Source organism: Dreissena polymorpha, chromosome 2 (genome assembly GCF_020536995.1).
Source record: "Dreissena polymorpha isolate Duluth1 chromosome 2, UMN_Dpol_1.0, whole genome shotgun sequence".
Taxonomy (NCBI): Eukaryota; Metazoa; Mollusca; class Bivalvia; order Myida; family Dreissenidae; genus Dreissena; species Dreissena polymorpha.
The window spans coordinates 106453600-106475952 of NC_068356.1; the positions used below are offsets into that span (position 1 = coordinate 106453600).

General features: G+C 37.3%; 1 protein-coding gene across 2 annotated transcripts in view; it reads right to left on the reverse strand.

The window, feature by feature from the left end:
* LOC127868391 (inositol polyphosphate multikinase-like) overlaps positions 1-22353 on the reverse strand; it is a 55822-nt gene continuing 33469 nt past the window's right edge. For both annotated transcript variants that reach the window (XM_052410136.1, XM_052410137.1), the window contains exons 4-6: positions 14514-14686; positions 7820-7904; positions 1-1460 (exon numbers count right to left, since the gene is read on the reverse strand). In XM_052410136.1, the coding sequence (XP_052266096.1) occupies positions 922-1460; positions 7820-7904; positions 14514-14686 (797 nt within the window). In that variant the 3' untranslated portion in view covers positions 1-921. The remainder of the gene's footprint in view (positions 1461-7819; positions 7905-14513; positions 14687-22353) is intronic.

A 22353-nucleotide genomic window follows, 5' to 3' on the forward strand; every position in this document is an offset into this window, starting at 1 on the left:
GGTTTTCTCTAAAACAACTAAACATTATTCAGGGTTCTCAATAAGAGCCGGCCGCCGGCCAAATCAGCTGTTTGAAATCAGATTTTGGCCGGTTGAAAATCGCTCAGATTCGGAAAACTGGCAATTGACTTTTCGAAATTTGCGTGTCTTTTTGGTAATTTTGCTCCTTTTTGCTATTAAGCAAAGATGTTGCTTGATTATCTCCCTTAACGCTTTACAACAACAACAACAATGAAAAGCGCAAATTGGAATCGGTAAAAAAGCAGTCAAATATTTTGACGTTCTTTTCATCACATGGCGAATTTTTGTTCCTGATTGCTTGTGTTTTTTGTGTTAATGCAAAGTTTTTGTTGTTGTGAAAGTTTGTTATAATTCAGTTACATTTCAAACTAGAAGTGTCACGCAAAATGTGCATGGTAGACGGACGATCAGGCCTTTTCCGCCCATTCCTTTAGGGCCAAAGTTTGGCCCCATTCCCAATCAAAAATCGAAGTTTTTTCCTTATCAGAATAAAATGTCCCACTTGGAACCTTGTGCAAAAAAACCCCTCAAAATAAAAAAAATTGACCCTAAAAATCGAGTGCAATTACGTATCCGAAAGTTGTATTTATCCGAATTATGATACACTTTATTTGGGAAAAATCGTATTTATCTTTTGTTAGTAAAAAAAGCTAAAATTCATAAAATGCACAAAAAAATGCTCAAATGAAAGTGCCTGTTGATCATTTAAAAAGCCATAAAATGGCCCAAAATGCAGGAAAACAAGTGCTCAATTAAAAAAAAATCTGGACCCCCATGGAAGGCCTGCTGGTTTCCCATTTTGGCCTGTTGGCTCAAAAGTTATTGAGAACCCTGATTATTATATTCTTTAGGTTACAACCATTCTGGAGATTTTACTAGCGTTGCTCTACTGTGGCTCCACTAGGAGTCCATTGTCAGCAGCTGCCGCATGTACATGATCAGGTTCTGCAGTCCGTACAGGTAGTTGTCATCGCGTTCATTTACATCAAATACATGGGTGAAATCGATCATTTTCACCTCTGCCAGGCCGCCACCCTGCGAGGCTATAGAGGAACTGCCCGCAGTGGATGCAGTATTCACAGAGACATTACTACTGGAGGCAGTGAGAGAACAGTTGTCTGTCTGGCCAGATGAGGACACATCCACATCAGACAAAAGGGTGTCAGATATTGTGATGTCGGTACTGTCTGTGGCCTCTGAGGACACGTTATCAGCCGGATCTGAAGATACAGTGTGCTGTGACCCCCTGCTGGACACACACTGGGCATAATAGTCAGTCTGTTGCATGTCACCTTCATATATTAGCAGCAGAGAACTTGCATAAAAGGAGAACCTTTTTTGGGTTACAAACCAGTGTTCAATTTCTAGAAGCTTATCCAGTATTACTCTTATAGCGTCCTTTCTTAAGCCATGCTTGAAATTGAAGAATGTCCCTAAACCTGTAAATATACAAATACACATCAAATACTGTTGAAACAATCTTGTGTAAAACTGCACTTTATTAATTACTCACAAAGTTACCTTAAAAATGCCAATTGTTAAAAGGTAATCATTAGAAATTCCTAATTACTGCTTAAGCAGACATAAAAATGTCTACAATGTATTATAGTTTTCAATTCAGGAACAGTGTCCTTTGATGAAAACTAGAACTGAATAATGAAGTCAACATATAAGACTAGTGGTGAAGTAACAGGGTTGCTGATAGGATGGCCCAACGACCTTAATATCAACAGGCCATTTAAAGATGTGGATGGAGGAAATTGTTTTTGACAAAAATGCTGAAATATTTTTTTTTTACAGATGTCACTAAATATCAAATTACTCATTTCATGGTAAAAGAACCTACGTTCTTCTGTTTCTAATAGCTTCGTCTGCTACAAGGACATCATGTGAACTTACGCGTATTACGTAATAGACGTCATAATGTATCTTGATATAAACATTATTTGTAACATTGAATTGTGGACAACGAAATTGGTTATTATTAATTATAATTCATTTATAAATAAATTGTTATGTATTTACTGACATGTGAATGCAACGATACACTTGTCGTTAATTAATCTTAAACATGTTTTTTCAGTTAATGAAATTGCATTCGTTGTAAGAATAATAATAATTATTATTTTACATAATGTTCATTCTATATTTTAAATGTATTTGTGTTGTTTAGAGAATGTTCTTCTTCATCGTCTACGTCTTCGTATTTGTCCTGAGATAACAAGATATTATTGGGACAAACCTTCTGACCAAGTTTCATGAAGATCGGAAAATAAATGTGGCCTATAGAGTGTTAACAAGGTTTTACTATAGCCAAAAAAGGAAAAATGCCCCGCCCCCTGGCAGCCATGTTTTTCAACCAACCGGCATTATTTTTTAACTCGTCCAAGATATTATCGGGATGAATCTTCTGACCAAGTTTCATGAAGATTGGACAGTAAATGTGGCCTCTAGAGTGTTAAAAAGATTTTACTATAGCCATATAAGGAAAAATGCCCCGCCCCTTGGAAGCCATGTTTTTCAAGCAAACATAATTATTTTCGAACTCATCCAAGATATCATTGAGACCAATCTTCTGACCAAATTTCATGAAGATTGGACAATAAATGTGGCCTCTATAGAGTGTTAAACCTAAACCATTTTCGAACTCATCCAAGATATCATTGGGACAAATCTTCTGACCAAGTTTCATGATGATTGGATAATAAATGTGATCTCTAGAGTGTTAACAAGGTTTTACTATAGCCATATAAGGAAAAATGCCCCGCCCCCCCCCCCCCCCCTGGTGGCCATGTTTTTCAACCAACCGGCATCATTAACCTCGTCCAAGATATTATTAGGATGAATCTTCTGACTGAGTTTCATGAAGATCGGACTATAAATGTGGCCTCTAGAGTGTTAACAAAATTTTACTATAGCCATATAAGGAAAAATGCCCCGCCCCTTGGCAGCCATGCTTTTCAAGCAAATGTACCCATTTTGAACTCATCCAAGATATTATTGAGACCAACCTTCTGACTAAATTTCATGAAGATTGGACAATAAATGTGGCCTCTACAGAGTTAACAAGGCAAATGTTGACGCCGCACAACGCACAACGGACAACGTATGACGCACGACGGACAAAAGGCCATCACAAAAGCTCACCATGAGCACGTTGTGCTCAGGTGAGCTAAAAATAAAATGTAGAAAAGACGCATGTCACAGTGATGCTAAACTACATGAAGTGATTTATTTACAAATGGTATGCTAGCCAAGATGTTGAATTTTGTAAATATTCTGCTTTTATATGTTGTCCATTGGTGACTAACAAAACAAGAATATCAGTCTGTGAAACTGAAGATGTTCTTTGAAAATGAATGGTCTATTTGTGTGGAAACAAAGTGTAATTCAATGGTTAATTAATGCCTTAAAATCACTGGAGCACAACAATATGATAGTATGCACATGTTTACACTTAATAGCAAAACTGCAAATAAAGTGTCATCAAAATTTGGATCATTAGTTCCTAGTTTCTGTGTTCTGACATAGAAACATCAAATTCATTAGAAAATGTCATATATTATGCACCAAAGGGCAATAATTCCCCATAAAGTAATTGAAGCAGAACAACCTAAAACAAGGGACAAAATTGTCACAAAACCAGGTTTTCATTGTGAAAAAAAAAATCTGATAAAGGGAGAAAACTCAAACTGAACTTTTGAAATGAACAAACAAAATAAACCCCCTTTGTAAGTTTGTTTTTAAAAAAAATCTATTTTTAGTCGTGGCGATCTTGACATTGGAGATATTGACGTGATTCTTTCGTGCGACACACCGTCCCATGATGGTGAACAAATGTGCCAAATGATTTTAAAATCTCACAATAAATGACATAGTTATGGCCAGGACAAGCTCATTTATGGCCATTTTTGACCTTTGAACTCAAAGTGTGACCTTGACCTTGGAGATATCGACGTAATTATTTCGCGCGACACACCGTCCAATGATGGTGAACAAATGTGCCAAATGATTTTAAAATCTGACAATGAACGACATAGTTATGGCCCGGACAAGCTTGTTCCGCCCGCCCGCCAGCCAGCCCGCCAGCCAGCCAGCCAGCCAGCCAGCCAGCCCGCCCGCATTCGCCAATCTAATAACCAGTTTTTTCCTTCGGAAAACCTGGTTAAATATATGCAGGTCCATCCAATGCTGCAGATGAAGTGTCATACAATTTGGTTCAGTAGTGTCAAATGTCGAAAAAAATAAGGGCAATAACTCAATGAACAAGAGCGCTATGATGGCCCTTCAGCACTCATCTGAGTTCTTTGAGACCAATTGTTGAAGAATTGACCTGATATAAAAACTTCATAGGGGAGCAAAAGGATAGAGCTAAAGTAACACAAAATGTGTCCGTACAGCCAGGATGCCCACATATTTCTCTTTTATCAAACTTTGCTTATGTGAAACACAAGCAAAACATAAGAGTGTAACTTAAGACACATTATCATAAAAATCATAAAATCCAGCATAGTAACAGCTGAAATAAGAATTTTCAAGCTTTATTATGGCTCAATTGAACTTCTAATCTCGAAGTGTGACTTTGACCTTTAAGAGTGGAAGAGTGTTATTATAACACAAGAAATGCTGTCTCCTCATGGTTGTCATTTGTGGTAAGTTATCCCAAAAAAGCATGATGAATGACTATGTGACAGTAAAAACATGATACTAAACAGTCAAATTTGATCTTAAATTTGACCTTGACATTTGAGGACAGGAGACAAGTTTTAAAATGGTCGTGTGTTCTGACCATGTTTCATGAAGATTGGACGATGTGACTTCTAGAGTGTAGACAAGGTTTCACTATAGCCATAAAAAGAAAACTGCCACGCCCCGTGGCAGTCATGTTTACCAACAAACAGGATCCATTTTTGAATTTGTCCAAGATACATGTATCAAGTGTTCTTATCAAGTTTTATGAAGATTGGACAATAAATGTTGCCTCTAGAGAGTTAACAAGGTAAATGTTGACGACGCAAGAAGGACAACGCAAGACGGACAACACAAGATGGACATCGCAAGATGAACAAAAGGCAATCACAAAAACTTGTTGTGCTCAGGTTAGCTAAAATCAACAGAAAACTAAACTATCATGAACTAGAGCTCTGTTACAGACACAGAATATTTTGCATGCTGTCTTCACAAAACAAAAGAAGCTAATTTATGGTGATTTTTAAGAATTATTATCATTTATGGCCATTTTCACCTTTGAACTCTGGAATTCTTGCACGCCAACCAAAGACTATGAACAAAATAAATGAACAGTCATTTTAAAATCTCACAATGAATGACATAGTTATGGCCCAAACAAGCTCATTTATGGCCATTTTTGACTTTTGAACTCAAAAGAGTGACCTTGACCTTGGAGATATTGACATAATTCTTTCACATGACACACCGTCCAATGATTGTGAACAAATGTATCGAGTTATTTTAAAATATCACAATGAATGACATAGTTCTGGCCCGGACAAGATCATTTATGGCCATTTTTTACCTTTGAACTCAAAGTGTGACCTTGACCTTAGAGATATCAACGTAATTCTTTCACATGACGTACAGTCCAATGATTGTGAACAAATGTACTGAGTAATTTTTAAATCGCACAATGAATAACATAGTTATGGCCGGGACAAGCTCATTTATGGCCATTTTTTTACCTTTGAACTCAAAGTGTGACCTTGACGTTGCAGATATCGACGTAATACTTTCGCATGACATACCGTCCAATAATGGTGAACAAATGTGCCAAATGATTTTAAAATCTCACAATGAACGACATAGTTATGGGTCATACAAGCTCATTTATGGCCATTTTTGACCTTTGAACTCAAAGTGTGACCTTGACCTTGGAGATATTGAAGTAATTCTTTCGCATTACACACCGTCCGATATGTGAACAAATGTGCCAAATGATTTTTAAGTCTCACAAAAAATTACAAAGCTATTGCCCGGACAAGCTCATTTATGGGCAACTCCAAGTGTGACCTTGACCTTGGAGATATAGACGTACTTCTTTTGCATGACACACCGTCCCATGATGGTGAACATGTATGTAACGAGTCATTTTAAAATCTAACGATAAATGACATAGTTATGTTCCATATAAACTTTTGGTTTAAAACGCACTAAGTGACCCTGTGACCTAGTTTTGACCTGGCATGACCCATAATCAAACTTGACCTAGGCATCATCTAGATACAACTTCTAACCAAGTTTGGTGAAGATCGGATGAAATTTTCGAGACAGACCGACCCACCAACTGACAAAGTGACTCCTATTTAGCCCCCATTACCAATGGTAAGGGGGGTATAATAACATTTCAGTCAAGGTGGAGCAAATGTGTACATCTTAAAATAAGAGTTGTTTCACATGTTGCAAAAACTTATTACTATAGAGGTTAACAGATTATTCTACGATTTGACCTGGTGACCTAATTTATGAACAAGTGACCCAGAATAGACAAGTTTTTTTTCCTTCTTTGAGACCCGCCGAATATCGGCCCTTTCCCCTAGACCTATTTTTCCCCTCTTACAGAGATTTCCTCAAAAACAATTTTTGAAACCGTTTATTATATAAGTTAATATAGCGACCTCTACAGGGGCAACAAGTTCAAATTTGATGACACACACTTGATAACACACGGGACATAGGGTGATATGAAAGGATCATGTACATAATTGTTAGCTAAATGAAGCTGAACCACCTTACATTATGCCAATATTCAACCTTAAAGAAAAGTAGTAGTACATATACAGTTGAACGACATTTTGTTCAAAATAAGTTCCTGAAATCTAGTACAGAAACAAACAAAAAACCATGACAAAATGATAATTATTTAAAGAGCAATAATTCCTTGAAAAATAATTGGACCTAAATAAGCTGGCAACAATGTGCATATGTCAGCCATAAAGGGATGCTGTATATAAAGTTTAATCTGGGATATTAGATCATGCGCAGAAACAAAAAGTGACATATTAATAATCAAAAGGCAGTAAGGCTAGCAAACATAGAATTTGAATGAACAGAAAAACCGCAAAAATCGTGCGAAAGCTGGATTTTGGGGAAAAATAAGGAAAGTCTTAAAGGGATCTTTTCACGCTTTGGTAAATTGACAAAATTGAAAAAAGTTGTTTCAGATTCGCACATTTTCGTTTTAGTTAACATATTTGTGAGGAAACAGTAATACTGAACATTTACCATGGTCTAATATAGCCATTATATGCATCTTTTGACGATTTTAAAACCTAAAAATTATAAAGCGTTGCAACGCGAAACGATTGAATAATTTGGAGAGTTCTGTTTTTGTCGTTAAATTTTGTGAAACTACGAAGATTGCTTATATAAGGTATAAAATACGTCGAGTATGTGTACTCGGCGGAATAGCTCAGTAGGCTAAAGCGTTTTTACTTCAGGACTCTGGCAGGACTCCAGGGGTCACTGGTTCGAAACCTGCTCCGGGCAATGTTGTTTTCCTTTTTTTAATTTTATTCTTGATTTTTTACTGGAGCTTTTACGATCCAATGTTTACATTTATCAATATAAAGCATTTAATGAAAAAGTTAAAAAATGCCAAAATCTGTGAAAAGGCCCCTTTAAATAATCAATTTAACATATTTTACTGTTTTTTAAACAAATTCAAGGCAAAATCTATTGAGGGTATTAATAAACTCAGGTACAATAAATTCTACAGTGGGTCTTTATTTAATGATCACTGTACTGCAGCACATTACAGAACTCATGGGGAAAGTGAACCAACCTTTCAGTACCACCTCGTCTTCGCCAAGGCTGCGGCAGAAAAACTTGTCATAAAACTTCATCCTTTCCTCAAAAGGATCATAAGTCTGAAACAAAATCATTAAAACAATCACAATACAGGCTGTAAGGACTTTTTAGTATGATGGACATGTATGTTGAAGGCTGATGCTAATTTGTGACAAATGCACCTGTTTGTTACCATACAGGTAAATGATTCCTTTCTGACAAGTCCATGAGTTCATCCTAGAATATGCTAGCTTTTCCATTGTTCTAGTGCTATTGCATACAATTTCTTGTTATGTCAACTAATACCAACCTTTGAATCAGGCTAAATTTCAGTTATCCTACCACAATAATTATGTAACTTTGAAAAATGCTATACAAATAAACAATGCATTTAAAACAAAGCAAATATTTTGAATATATCCTAAAATACGTGGAAAGACTGGAAGACAGTTTGAATTTGAATTGAAACAATGAAACTATTACACATTCGGTTAAAAATTGAAACTTGGTTAATACTAACTGGGATTTCAGTGACTACTCCTGTACAAATGCCTGTGTTTACTGATCCATTCTGAATATCAGTTTTATTCCCCATTGGGGGCAGGCAGGCACCATGAGTTTGATCTCCAAGGCTGTTCAGATAACAAGTACTGTTTCTAACAAAGACAAGATTTCATGAGCATCGCAGTACTTCAAAGATTACATTAATTGATGTATTTGTAGGATTAAGTCAACAATTCAAGTCTAAAGAAGTTCTTTAATTGGCAGTAAGTAAGGTTGTTCATGTGTAGTCAATAAAACTGATTTAAAGCAGACTTTTATCCTGTGAAAAAGGTTCTAACAAAGCTGGCCTAGGTCACTAGCCATATACTAAACAGCAAACAAGAGGGCCAAGATGGCCCTAGTTCGCTCACAGGAGTCGGTTCATTCAATCTTTACCAAATGTCAAACTTGAACCTAAGATATTGTCCAGACAAACATCCTGGTCAAGTTTCATCATTATTTCATCTGCGAGTCATGATCAATGTACCTATGAAGTTTCATGATCTTAGGCGTAAGCATTCTTGTGTTATCATCCAGAAACCATTTTTCTAAGTTGAGTCACCGTGACCTTGACAGCCATAGTGTGAATACGTTTTTTGGCACTGTGACCTTGACCTTTGACCCAGTGACCTGATAATCAATAGGGGTCATCTGCGTGTCATGATCAATATACCTATGAAGTTTCATGAACCTAGGCTTAAGCGTTCTTGAGTTATAATCCAGAAACCATTTTACTTATTCAGGTCACCGTGACCTTGACCTTTGACCTAGTGACCTTAAAATCAATAGGGGTTATCTTCGAGTCATGATCAATGTACCTATAAAGTTTCATGATCCTAGCATAAGCGTTCTTGAGTTATCATCTGGAAACCATTTTACTATTTCGGGTCACCGTGACCTTGACCTTTGACCTAGTGACCTGAAAATCAATAGGGGTCATCTACGAGTCATGATCAATGTACCTATGAAGTTTCATGATCCTGGGCCTAAGCGTTCTTGAGTTATCATCCGGAAACCATTTTACTATTTCCGGTCATTGTGACCTTGACCTCTGACCTAGTGACCTGAAAATCTATAAGGGTCATCTATGAGTAATGATCAATGTACATATGAAGTTTCATGATCCTAGGCCAAAGCGTTCTTGAGTAATCATCCGGAAACCATTTTACTATTTCAGGTCATCGTGACCTTGACCTTTGACCTAGTGACCTAAAAATCATTAGGGGTTATCTGCGAGTCATGATCAATGTATCTATGAAGTTTCATGATCCTAGGCATAAGCATTCTTGAGTTATCATCCGGAAACCATTTTTCTGGTTTGGGTCACCGTGACCTTGACCTTTGACCTAGTGACCTGAAAATCAATAGGGGTCATCTGCCAGTCATGATCAATGTATCTATGAAGTTTCATGATCCTAGGCATAAGCCTTCTTGAGTTATCATCCGGAAACCATTTTACTATTTCGGGTCATCGTGACCTTGACCTTTGACCTAGTGACCTCAAAATCAAAAGGGGTCATCTGCGAGTCATGATCAATGTACCTATGAAGTTTCATGATCCTTGGCATAAGCTCTTTTGAGTTATCATCCGGAAACCATCTGGTGGACGGACGAACCGACATGAGCAAAACAATATACCCCCTCTTCTTCGAAAGGGGGGGGGGGGCATAATGAGAAAACTGCCCCCCTCCCAGCAGCCATGTTATTCAACTGACCAGAACCATTTTTGTACTAAACTCTCGTATCAAGGAAACAAATGTTCTGAGCAAATTTCATGAAAATTGGACCAAAAATGTGATTTCTACCGTGTTCACATGTTTTCACTATATACATATAGAAAAAAATGCCCCGCCCACTGGCGGCCTTGTTTTTTCACCGATCCCGACCATTTTCAAACTCGTTCGAGATATCAATAAAACCAATGTTTTGACCAACTTTCATGATGATTGGGCAAAAATTGTGACTTCTAGAGTGTTTTAAAGGTTTCTCTAAAGCCAAATAGGGAAAACTGCCACAATATACATATTGAGAAAAATGCCCCGCCTACTGGCGGCCATGTTTTTTCACCGATCTCGACCATTTTCGAACTCGTACGAGACAACGATTGAACCAATGTTTTGACCAACTTTCATGATGATTGGGCAAAAATTGTGACTTCTAGAGTGTTTACAAGGTTTCTCGATAGCCAAATAAGGAAAACTGCCCCGCCCACTGGCGGCCATGTTTTTCAACGGATCGGAACCACTTTTGAACTCAACCAAGAAATCATTAAGACAAACATTTTGACAAAGTTACATGAAGATTGGGCATGAAATGTGACTTCTACAGTGTTTACAAGGTTTTTCTTTTTTTTGACCTAGTGACCTAGTTTTTGACCCGGCACAACCCAGTTTCGAACTCGGCCGACATTTCATTGGGACAAAGCTTCTGACCAAGTTTCATGAATATGGGACAAGAAATGTGGCCTTTGGAATGTTTACGAGCAAATGTTAACGGACAGACAGACGGACGAACATACGACGGACAAAGAACGGTCACAAAAGCTCACCTGAGCAATCAGGTGAGCTAAAAATTAAGTCACTCAGACAAACATTCAGTGGAAGTGACCTCCGAATGAACTGAATATTAACAGTCTCACCATGTTCTTACTTGTGTATCATGATCCGTGTTTAAATTGACCTAGATAATAGCTACTTGTTATTATCTACGTCATTTTCAAAATTGATTTTACTGAATGGTTGCAGATAAACAGAGATAACTATGTTGTTAGTTACCTCATAGTTATCTTCACTTCGATTATTGTTCAATCGAGGAAGTAAAAACTAGGTATCTGAAAGTCATATAAAACAGGGATCAGACTTTTTTGGTAAATTGATCTGTCCCGAGGTCCACTGATTGAACTCCTGATTTAATCTCAACTGTGTATTTAAGAATGGTGCATGTCTGAAAATGTGTATTTTAATGTTTGACTTGGAGTTTAAACGCATTAAACATCCATAAATGTTCTTTTAGCATGTTAATTCATTTATATTTCATATATCATTCTTTGAACAATATATTCACAAAATCTACCTGAACCAACTAATCTTAAATAGATCGTGTCAATCCAATACAGACGCTGCGTATTTAGACATACATCTTACTATTAATAATAATATGATTTAAACTAGTTTATACGACAAACAGGACAACTTTAACTTTGAAATTGTGAATTTTCCGTTCCTAGATGGTAACATCCCTTAAGGTCCATCCTATGGTATTTACATTTCGCAGTTGGTATGTTATGCCAGAGCATGCTCATGTATTAAAGATTTTAATGATCGTAATAGTACATTATCAAAGAAATTGCTAAAACAAGGTTTTTTGTATCATAACCTAAGAAGTAAATAAGCTAAATTTCACTCAAAGTATTGTGATTTAATTTCAAAAATTTAATGTTTCTTTAAAATGGCATTTAACTAATGGAATTTCCCAACCATCATTTTATGGAGATATTTTGAAGCGTGTTCGAAAATTAAAATAACTTAAAGAAAATGTTTATATTAAACTTTTCAATTTAATTAACTCATTTTTATCAAAAGGATATGATGCTGATGTATTTAAAAACACGTACTTGTTGGTTTTCAATTCACTATATCTTTCTTCTCTTAAAATTTGGAAACATTAATGGAATTACCATTTTATACGTTTGATTCTTAAATATTTAATCACCTAAGCTGGTTTTATTGGTAATTCAATTTTACAGTACCGCCTCTTTAATATTTTTATTTTACAGTACTGCCCCTGGATTTTGTTCACATCATCGTGTCTTCGCTTCTCAATTACGTCATACCATACTCTTTCACTGTTCCTGGCTACATTGATTTTTGTGACGTCATCGCTTCATACGACAAACTTTCATTGTTTTAATCTACATGCAAAGGTCATTGGGTTTATAGGATTCAATTTTTATTTTATTTTCTCTCTGACAGGCGTTTCTGGTTTGATTTATTATTTTAGCAATCACATAAACAATCGTTTGATTTATCTTTTAGCAGTCACATAAACAACCAAGCTATGTAATATGGAACTTTTACACCCATTATTGCTGCTTCTTCCTGCATTTGCGCGATGATGATCTGAAATATTAACTTTATGATGCTATATTCTTAAATCTTTTCCTATAAAGAAGGAATGTAGTTGACACTTGTTCGTAGTTTCATTTCATCGTTCCTCAAAAAGTTGTAACTCAGTTGCTCTGATCTCTTTCCTACCTTTGAGTAATTAAATGGTGATTAAATTGAATGCGTTTTAATTCCCTTTTATTTTATATAATAAACATAATTTAAGTTGCAATGCTATGAGGTTAAATTTTATTTAAATGTATCATGAATATTGCTGGGCCAAGTGTGAGGTTGAGCGCTCTAAAACCGGTTTGAACCCCCAATGCATTGACCATTCCAAGGCGGTGACCCCAGGTTTATTCTTTTATATGTTTATGTTGTTTTGTATTGTGCTGTTTTGTACTGTTTTGGCAATTGGTCACTTGCCTTAAATAAAGGACCAACTAATTGTATATAATGAGAATTCAATACTGCTCCAGCAGCTTGAGTTTCACTGCTGTGTGCCTGACATGTGCCTGCTGTGTGCCTAACATGTGCCTGTTGGGTGTCTGGCATGTGAGTTCTGCTTATCTGATGTGAACCTAATGTGTGTCTGACATGCACTACTTTGCGTCTGAAATGTGTCTGCTGTTTTACTGACATGTGTATGTTGTGTATCTGACATACATCTGTGAGTGTCTGACCTGTGTCTGCTGTGCGTCTCACATGTGTCTGCTGTGTGTCTGACATGTCTGCAGTGTGAATGTTGTTTGTCTTTTGTGTGTCTGCACATATCTGCTGTGTGTCTGACATGTGTCTGCTGGGTGTGCTGTGTGTCTCACATGTGTCTGCTGTGTGTCTGACATCTCTCCTGTGTGTCTGTTGTTTGTGTTTTGTGTGTCTGCACATATCTGCTGTGTGTCTGACATGTGTCTGCTGAGTGTCTCACATGTGTCTGCTTGTGTTTGACATGTGTCTGTTATGTGTCTGCTTGTTGTCTGCTGTGTGTTTAACATGTGTCTGACAAACATCTGCTGTGTGTCTTACATGTGTCTGTTGTGTGTTTGACAAACATCTGCTGTGTGCCTAACATGTGTCTGTTGTGTGTCTGACATGCATCTGATGTGTGTCCAACATGTGTCTGTTGTGTGTCTAACATGCATCTGCTTTGTGTCTGACATGTGTCTGATGTGTTTCTAACATGTATCTGCTGTGTGTTTGCTGTGTGTCTGACATGTGTCTGACATGTATATGCTGTGTCTGACATGTGTCTGACATTCATCTGCTTTGTGTCTGACATGTATCTGCTGTGTGTCTGCAATGTGTATGATGTGTGTCTGCTTTGTGTCTGATGTGTTTCTAACATGTATCTGATGTGTGTCTGTTGAGTGTTTGCTGTGTGTCTGACATGTGTCTGACATGTATATGCTGTGTGTCTGACATGTGTCTGTTGTGTGTATAAAATGTGAGTAATGTTTATCTGATGTGAACCTGATGTGTATCTGACATGCACTGCTGTGTGTCTGAAATGTGTCTGCTGAGTTACTGACATGTATATATTGTGTATCTGACATACATCTGTGAGTGTCTGACATGTGTCTCCTGTGTGTCTGACATGCATCTGTTGTATGTCTGACATGTGTCTGCTGTGTGTCTGACATGTGTCTGCTGTGTGCCTCACATGTGTCTCCTGTGTGGCTGTTGTGTGTCTGACATGTGTCTGTTGTGTGTCTCACAAGTGTCTGTTGTGCATCTGGCATGCATTTGCTTTGTGTCTCACATGTGACTGATGTGTGTCTGACATGTGTCTGCTGTGTGTCTGACATGTATCTGTTGTGTGTCTAACATGTGTGCTGTGTGTCTGACATGTGTCTGCTGTGTGTCTGACATGAGTCTGCTGTGTGTCTGGTATGTGTCTGCTGTGTGTCTGACATATGTTAGTAATGTGTCTGACACTTGGTTCCTCAGTATTTGCCATATGCGTGCTGTGCGTCTGACATAACTCATCCTTGCGTCATGTGTATGAGAGTTATATGTGTGTGGCGTGCAGGTGGCAACACTGACCTGCATGCCTGTGAACTGGAAGCCAAACTTTTCAACATTTGGGAACTTTGTCATCTCCTTCGCAATCTTGGCCGGCCCTGCCTCTGGGTCATACGTCTTCTTACCCATCTTGATGTCTACTACACAGGGTCGCCGGAATCTAGATACCAGGTTTTCAAGCCTCAAATATGTCACTGAAAATAGAGCCAGTACAACCATATAAGTGATATAAAATACTTAATAAGTATGTAAATGGAATTAAAGCTTCAGTGATAGGGATAAAAGATTCTGCTTTTACATGTACATGTATATTGTGAGCATTTGTATTTAGTGATGACGTTTGTTGCTTTCAGTCTTTCTATAGTAAAAAAGTCTGTTCCGATGGCTAAGTCAAAGTCAAGGCTTATGATAATAGATGAATGGAAACTTCCATATACATTTATAACATAGTATTTGTACTACTTGAGTCCACTTCCTGGGTATAGGAGAACATAGATAATAAACTACAGGAATTCCCACACTTCATAAAACAAACTGATATCTTAAACTAGATTATTCATTACATTTTAATGCTCTCAACAATAGATCCTATCACCACAATATATGAACATAATCAGGCTTAGTACAAAAAATTTAAACATGTTGTTCACTTCATCAAACTGATGTTTGTCTACTATATTCTAGGCATAAACATGACCTATACCCAACACACAAGGTTTTACCTTTTGTTAGTTTTGACTTTAGAAAAAGACTTCGGACCTGAGAAATTTCCAATAAAAATTGCCGAGGTCTGCTATAATTTCTAAAACTGACGGTAGTTGTGTGCGGTATAAACCAATGTATAACAAGGGCTGTTTGTAAAACATGCATGCCCCCCATATGGGCTGTCAGTTGTAGTGGCAGCCATTGTGTGAATACGGTTTTTGTCACTGTGACCTTGACCTTTGACCTAGTGACCTGAAAATCAATAGGGGTCATCTGCAAGTGATGATTAATGTACCTATGAAATTTCATGATCATAGGCCAAATTATTCTTGAGTTATCATAAGGAAACCATTTTACTGTTTTGAGTCACTGTGACCTTGACCTTTGACCTAGTGACCTGAAAATTAATAGGGGTCATCTGCAAGTTATGATCAATGTACCTATGAAGTTTCATGATCCTAGGCGTAAGCATTCTTGAGTTATCATCCGGAAACCATTTTACTACTTCGAGTCACTGTGACCTTGACCTTTGACCAAGTGACCTGAAAATCAATAGGGGTCATCTGCCAGTCATTATCAATGTACCTATGAAGTTTCATGATCCTAGGCGTAAGCATTCTTGAGTTATCATCCAGAAACCGTTTTACTGTTTCAAGTCACTGTGACCTTGACCTTTGACCTAGTGACCTGAAAATCAATAGGGGTCATCTGCCAGTCATGATCAATGTTCCTATGAAGTTTCATGATCCTAGGCGTAAGCATTCTTGAGTTATCATCCGCAAACCATTTTACTGTTTCAAGTCACTGTGACCTTGACCTTTGACCTAGTGACCTGAAAATCAATAGGGGTCATCTGCCAGTCATGATCAATGTACCAATGAAGTTTCATGATTCTAGGCGTAAGCATTCTTGAGTAATCATCCGGAAACCATTTTACTGTTTCGAGTCACTGTGACCTTAACCTTTGACCTAGTGACCTGAAAATCAATAGGGGTCATCTGCCAGTCATGATCAATGTACCTATGAAGTTTCATGATCCTAAGCGTAAGCATTCTTGAGTTATCATCCGGAAACCATTTTACTATTTTGAGTCACTGTGACCTTGACCTTTGACCTAGTGACCTGATAATCAATAGGGGTCATCTGCCAGTCATGATTAATCTACCTATGAAGTTTTAAGATCCTAGGCGTAAGCATTCTTGAGTTATCATCCAGAAACCATTTTACTCTTTCGAGTCACTGTGAATTTGACCTTTGACCTAGTGACCTGAAAATCAATAGGGGTCATTTGCCAGTCATGATCAATCTACCTATGAAGTTTCATGATCCTAGGCCTAAGCGTTCTTGAGTTATCATACGGAAACCATTTTACTATTTCGAGTCACTGTGACCTTGACCTTTGACCTAGTGACCTGAAAATCAATAGGGGTCATCTGCCAGTCATGATCAATGTACCTATGAAGTTTCATGATCCTAGGCCTAAGCGTTCCTGAGTTATCATCCGGAAACCATCTGGTGGACAGATGGACGAACCGACCGACGGACCGACATGAGCAAAACAATATACCCCGTCTTCTTTGAAGAATAATAATAAGTTTTCTTACGACATGAAAATAAAACATGCATGTGTCAGAAAAACCAACTAATTCAAAAGCATTATTTGTAACCAACCAGTCGAGTTTACTAGCAATCTAATTGTGATAGAGAGAGGTTTTTTTGTTGGCAACCAGTCGAGCTTACTAGCAATCTAATTGTGATAGAGAGGGTATTTTGTTGGCAACCAGTCGAGCTTTCTAGCAATCTAATTGTGATAGAGAGAGGGTATTTTGTTGGCAACCAGTCAAGCTTACTAGCAATCTAATTGTGATATTGAGGTTTTTTGTTGGCAACCAGTCGAGCTTTCTAGCAAACTAATTGTGATAGAGAGAGGGGTTTATGTTGGCAACCAGTTGAGCTTAATAGCGATCTAATTGTGTTAGAACAAGTTTTGTTGGTTGATATAATCACAATACTGGAACTTTTTTCCAGCCTTTAAACAAACATCAACAGTGGGGAACCATACAACCTTTGCTGTTTCCCTGAACTTGTCAATATTAAAAGCAAAGTTATCATTTTAAAGGCATATGACATAGGCTATTCTTATAAAACATGTATTCAGCAAAACACTTTTTTCCATTTATATGTAAAAAATTGGATAAGGTCCTGTAAAATTGAAAAACTACAGGAAATTAATATGTAGTGTTGATTTTGTGTCTTTTTACTTTAGCCTAATTGTATTTCCATCACTAATATTTCATACTAATATATGCACTCTGAATGCTCCATATTGTCATTATTTTAAATAATTTGAACACAACCAAATAATTCCCATAGATATTTCCCCTAATAACTAAAGTATTGTTTTATTCTAATTGTATTCCTAAACTCTAAAACTAACTCTTTGAGGTACATTGTCTTTTCAAGACCCCAAAATTGCATGTTTCACCTTATTTTTCCAAAGATAACGATCATTTTCATCATGTGTGCAAGAAATTGTACACACTTTATGTCCTCTAATTAATTTTTTAAGCTGCTTGATTCCGCTGTGCGTATTTTTGACAGAAACACTGGATGTAAACAGAAATTAACTTTCTCATACTCGTTATAACAAAATGTTAGGAATTTTTGTTTAAAAGGACGCATGGGTTAATAACAAAAGCTGTCAGAGGACAGCGCGCTCGACTATTCAAGTGCTTGACATTATAATGTAAGCCATCATGGGGGAGGGGGGGTTTGAGAGGGGGTATAATGTGGGGTGTGGTCATTTATTAGACGATCTTTCAAAAATAAAAAAAGGCATAAAAACAAATTGGAGGGGGGGGGGGGGGGGGGGGTAGGGGGTATAATGTGGGGTGTGGTAATTAATTAGATGTTTAAAGGAAAAAAAATTGGAGGGGGGGGGGTAGGGGGGGTGTAGGGGGGGTGGTAGGGGGGGGGTGAGGGGGGTATAATGTGGGGGGGCGGTAATTTATAAGATGATGTTTAAAAAAAATGGGGGGGGGTGTAGGGGGGGGGTGGTAGGGGGGGGGGTGGTGGTAGGGGGGGGTGGGGGTGAGAGGGGGGTATAATGTGGGGTGGGGTAATTTATTAGATGATGTTTAAAAAAAGTGGGGGGTAGAGGGGGGTGGGGGGGTGAGAGGGGGGTATAATGTGGGGTGTGGTAATTTATTAGATGATGTTTTAAAAAAGAAAAAAAATGGGGGGGGGGGGTAGGGAGGGGGGGGAGGGGGTGGTAGGGGGGTATAATGTGGGGTGGGGTAATTTATTAGATGATTTGAAAAAAAAATGGGGGGGGGGGGTAGGGGGGGGGGGGGAGAGGGGTATAATGTGGGGTGGGGTAATTTATTAGATGTTTAAAAAACAAGATGTGTTTGTGAAACACTATGTCCCCCTATATGATGTTTGACATTGTAGGATGACCTTGACCTTGTGAAGGATGACCTTGACCTTTCACCTCTCAAAATGTGCAGCTCCATGAGATACACATGCATGCCAAATATCAAGTTGCTATCTTCAATATTGCAAAAGTATTCATTAAATAAGCGATTTGGGCCACATATATTTGACCTCTGACCTTGAAGGATGACCTTGACCTTGACCTTTCACCACTCAAAATGTGCAGCTCCATGAGATGCACATGCATGCCAAATATCAAGTTGCTATCTTCAATATTGCAAAAGTATTTATAAAATGAGCGATTTTGGCCACATATAATTGACCTCTGACCTTGAAGGATGACCTTGACCTTGACCTTTCACCACTCAAAATGTGCAGCTCCATGAGATACACATGCATGCCAAATATCAAGTTGCTATCTTCAATATTGCAAAAGTATTCATAAAATGAGCGATTTTGGCCACATATATTTGACCTCTGACCTTGAAGGATGACCTTGACCTTGACCTTTCACCACTCAAAATGTGCAGCTTCATGAGATACACATGCATGCCAAATATGAAGTTGCTATCTTCAATATAGCAAAAGTTATTGCAAAATGTTAAAGTTGGCGCAAACAGACCAACAGACCAACAGACAGACCAACAGACCAACAGACCAACAGACAGACAGACAGACAGGGCAAAAACAATATGTCCCCCACTACTATAGTGGGGGACATAAAAAAAAATGGGGGGGGGGGTGGGGGGAGGGGGTAGGGGGGGTGGTAGAGGGGGGTGGGGGTGAGAGGGGGGTATAATGTGGGGTGGGGTAATTTATTACATGATGTTTAAAAAAAAAAATTGGGGGGGAGGTTGGGGGGGAGGGATTCTGGGTAGGGGCGTGGGGTATTGTTTGGGTGGAATCCATTGTGGTATTCAGGTAAGTGTTGTTTTGTCAAAGTAATAATAAAATGTGATCATTAATAAAGAAGTTATGGCAATTTAAGCAAAATGTTCAATTATCTAAGTGTAAAAGGGGCCATGATTATGTAAAAATGCTTGATACAGTGGTCTGCTCTTGCTTATAGGTTGGGGTCATGTTGGTAAACAAGTATGCAAAATATAAAAGCAATATGTCAAAGAATATAGGAAATATTTGGGGTAGTACGCAAACTTTAACATAGATTTATCAATAATATGCATATTCTAAGTATAAAAGGGGCAATAATTATGACAAAATGCTTGATAGAGTTTTCTGCTCTTGTTTATAGGTTGGGGTGATGTTAGTAAACAAGTATGCAAAATATGAAAGCAATATGTCAAGGGACAATGAAAATAAATGGGGTAGTACGAAAACTTTAACATTTGCTGCATATTCTAAGTGGAAAAGGGGCCATAATTATGACAAAATGGTAAAATAATTTAACATAAAAAATGTAAAATTAATGTATAAACATGGTATTTGATAATTGCTTCCCTGTTGCTGAAAATTCCTCCCAAATCATATCATTTTAATGATTAACATATGGGGCAAATTAATTAAAGTAATTTGTATTTACAAATAAGAAACATTTTTCTTATTCTCTTAAAAAACGTACTTCCACTAGCTTTCAAAAGTTTGAGGTCCTGACTTCCAAGCTTTATATTTTTGACGTCCAAGACATAACGTTGGAAGTCCCACTTTTTGGTCAGTACATTGGTATTTTAGTAAACCTTACTGTATGTGTTGATCGCTGGATACATACATGTTCCAACACTATCTATTACCCTACTCTCCAGTATAAATACAATTTCCATTTTTTTTCAAACCAAAATATGACCTATATTGACGATATGTGTTTAAGAATTTCAGAAACACAATCTTTGGCCATATTACTCATGTGAATATCCAAAGTCAAATTTGGGATGGAGGAATTTCCATTGAACATGTGTGAATCAAGTTATGCGATGTGCGAGCATCTTACAATGTGCATTGTTTATATTTAATAATATAAATGTCCAATCAACGAGTGCATTTAAATTGAGATTAAATGTTACAGACAATTTCCCTAAAGTAAAAGTGGATCATTGAGCATAAAAAAGTTTTTCTGTAAAGTTAACGAGTACCAATTAAAAACTCAACACATCTTAGTTTTTATAATATTAAACATACTTGTTTCCATGTTTTATTTAAGGCCCTTAAATCATTCGCAATATAATTTTGTTACATTAACTACGACATGTTAAACCTAAATAAAATAATCTAAATGTTCTCTGCCCTACAAAGTAGTTATATTAAAAAATCACTACACCCATATTTTCCATACCGATGACGTGACGCTATACATGTGTGTAATAATTTTTGTATACTTTTATTGGAAAAAAGGATCAACACTATATCAATTAGCATAGTTTACGTGTACATGTAGCTAGAAATTTCACAAGTCATGCTAATATTAAAATTTGGAAGTGTGTTTCAGATCACAAATTTAATCATGATTTTAGAATTCCACAATAAACACAAATCAACCCCATTAGATTTTGTACACATCCTCTAGGAGGCTCATACTTTGGTACAATGCATTTTTTCCTGATTTTAATGCATCAGAGACACAGGCCCTAGAGCTATAATTACCTCTGTAAGGGCCTTCTTTAAATTGCTGGTCCAGTGTATTATAAAACAGCCTACATGCAGATTATCCATGGAATTTTCACCATTTGGAAAACAGATTCATGAGTGCCGTTTTTGGCATCTGCATGTCCAATAAAAGAAGCGCTGGTATGAATATTGATTATTATGTCAAAAACAGCAAGTTATTATTACCTATCCTGATGAAACAGCTATGGCAAGTTACAAACTTATATTTTCTTTGTAAGGCCACGACTTTTTTTTTTATTGGTTTACAAAAATTATTTTGAAAATGGTCCATCTGGCGGTCCAAAAAAAAAAAAAAAAACATCATTGGAAAAAAAAACAAGGGACAAAATTGTCACAAAACCAGGTTTTCATTGTGAAAAAAAAATCTGATAAAGGGAGAAAACTCAAACTGAACTTTTGAAATGAACAAACAAAATTAACCCCCTTTGTAAGTTTTTTTTTTTAAAATCTATTTTTAGTCGTGGCGACCTTGACATTGGAGATATTGACGTGATTCTTTCGTGCGACACACCGTCCCATGATGGTGAACAAATGTGCCAAATGATTTTAAAATCTCACAATGAATGACATAGTTATGGCCAGGACAAGCTCATTTATGGCCATTTTTGACCTTTGAACTCAAAGTGTGACCTTGACCTTGAAAATATCGACGTAATTATTTCGCGCGACACACCGTCCAATGATGGTGAACAAATGTGCCAAATGATTTTAAAATCTGACAATGAACGACATAGTTATGGCCCGGACAAGCTTGTTCCGCCCGCCCGCCAGCCCGCCAGCCCGCCCGCATTCGCCAATCTAATAACCAGTTTTTTCCTTCGGAAAACCTGGTTAAAAATACTAATAACATCAGAACAAAGACAACATATCTTTTATAACCTTAACACAACAAATCAAATTATGCAATGAAACACATCTATATATCTTCAAATGAAATGAGTCCTAAAAGCACCTTTTGTAACATTAGGCAATTTTAATCACTCCATTACATGACATGCGTTCTTCTCCCATTAAAACGAAAAACTGCGCTTCATTTCCCTAATTCGATGCGCACCATTACGCAATGCGATGCCCGTTGCATAAATCTTATATCAGATAAACT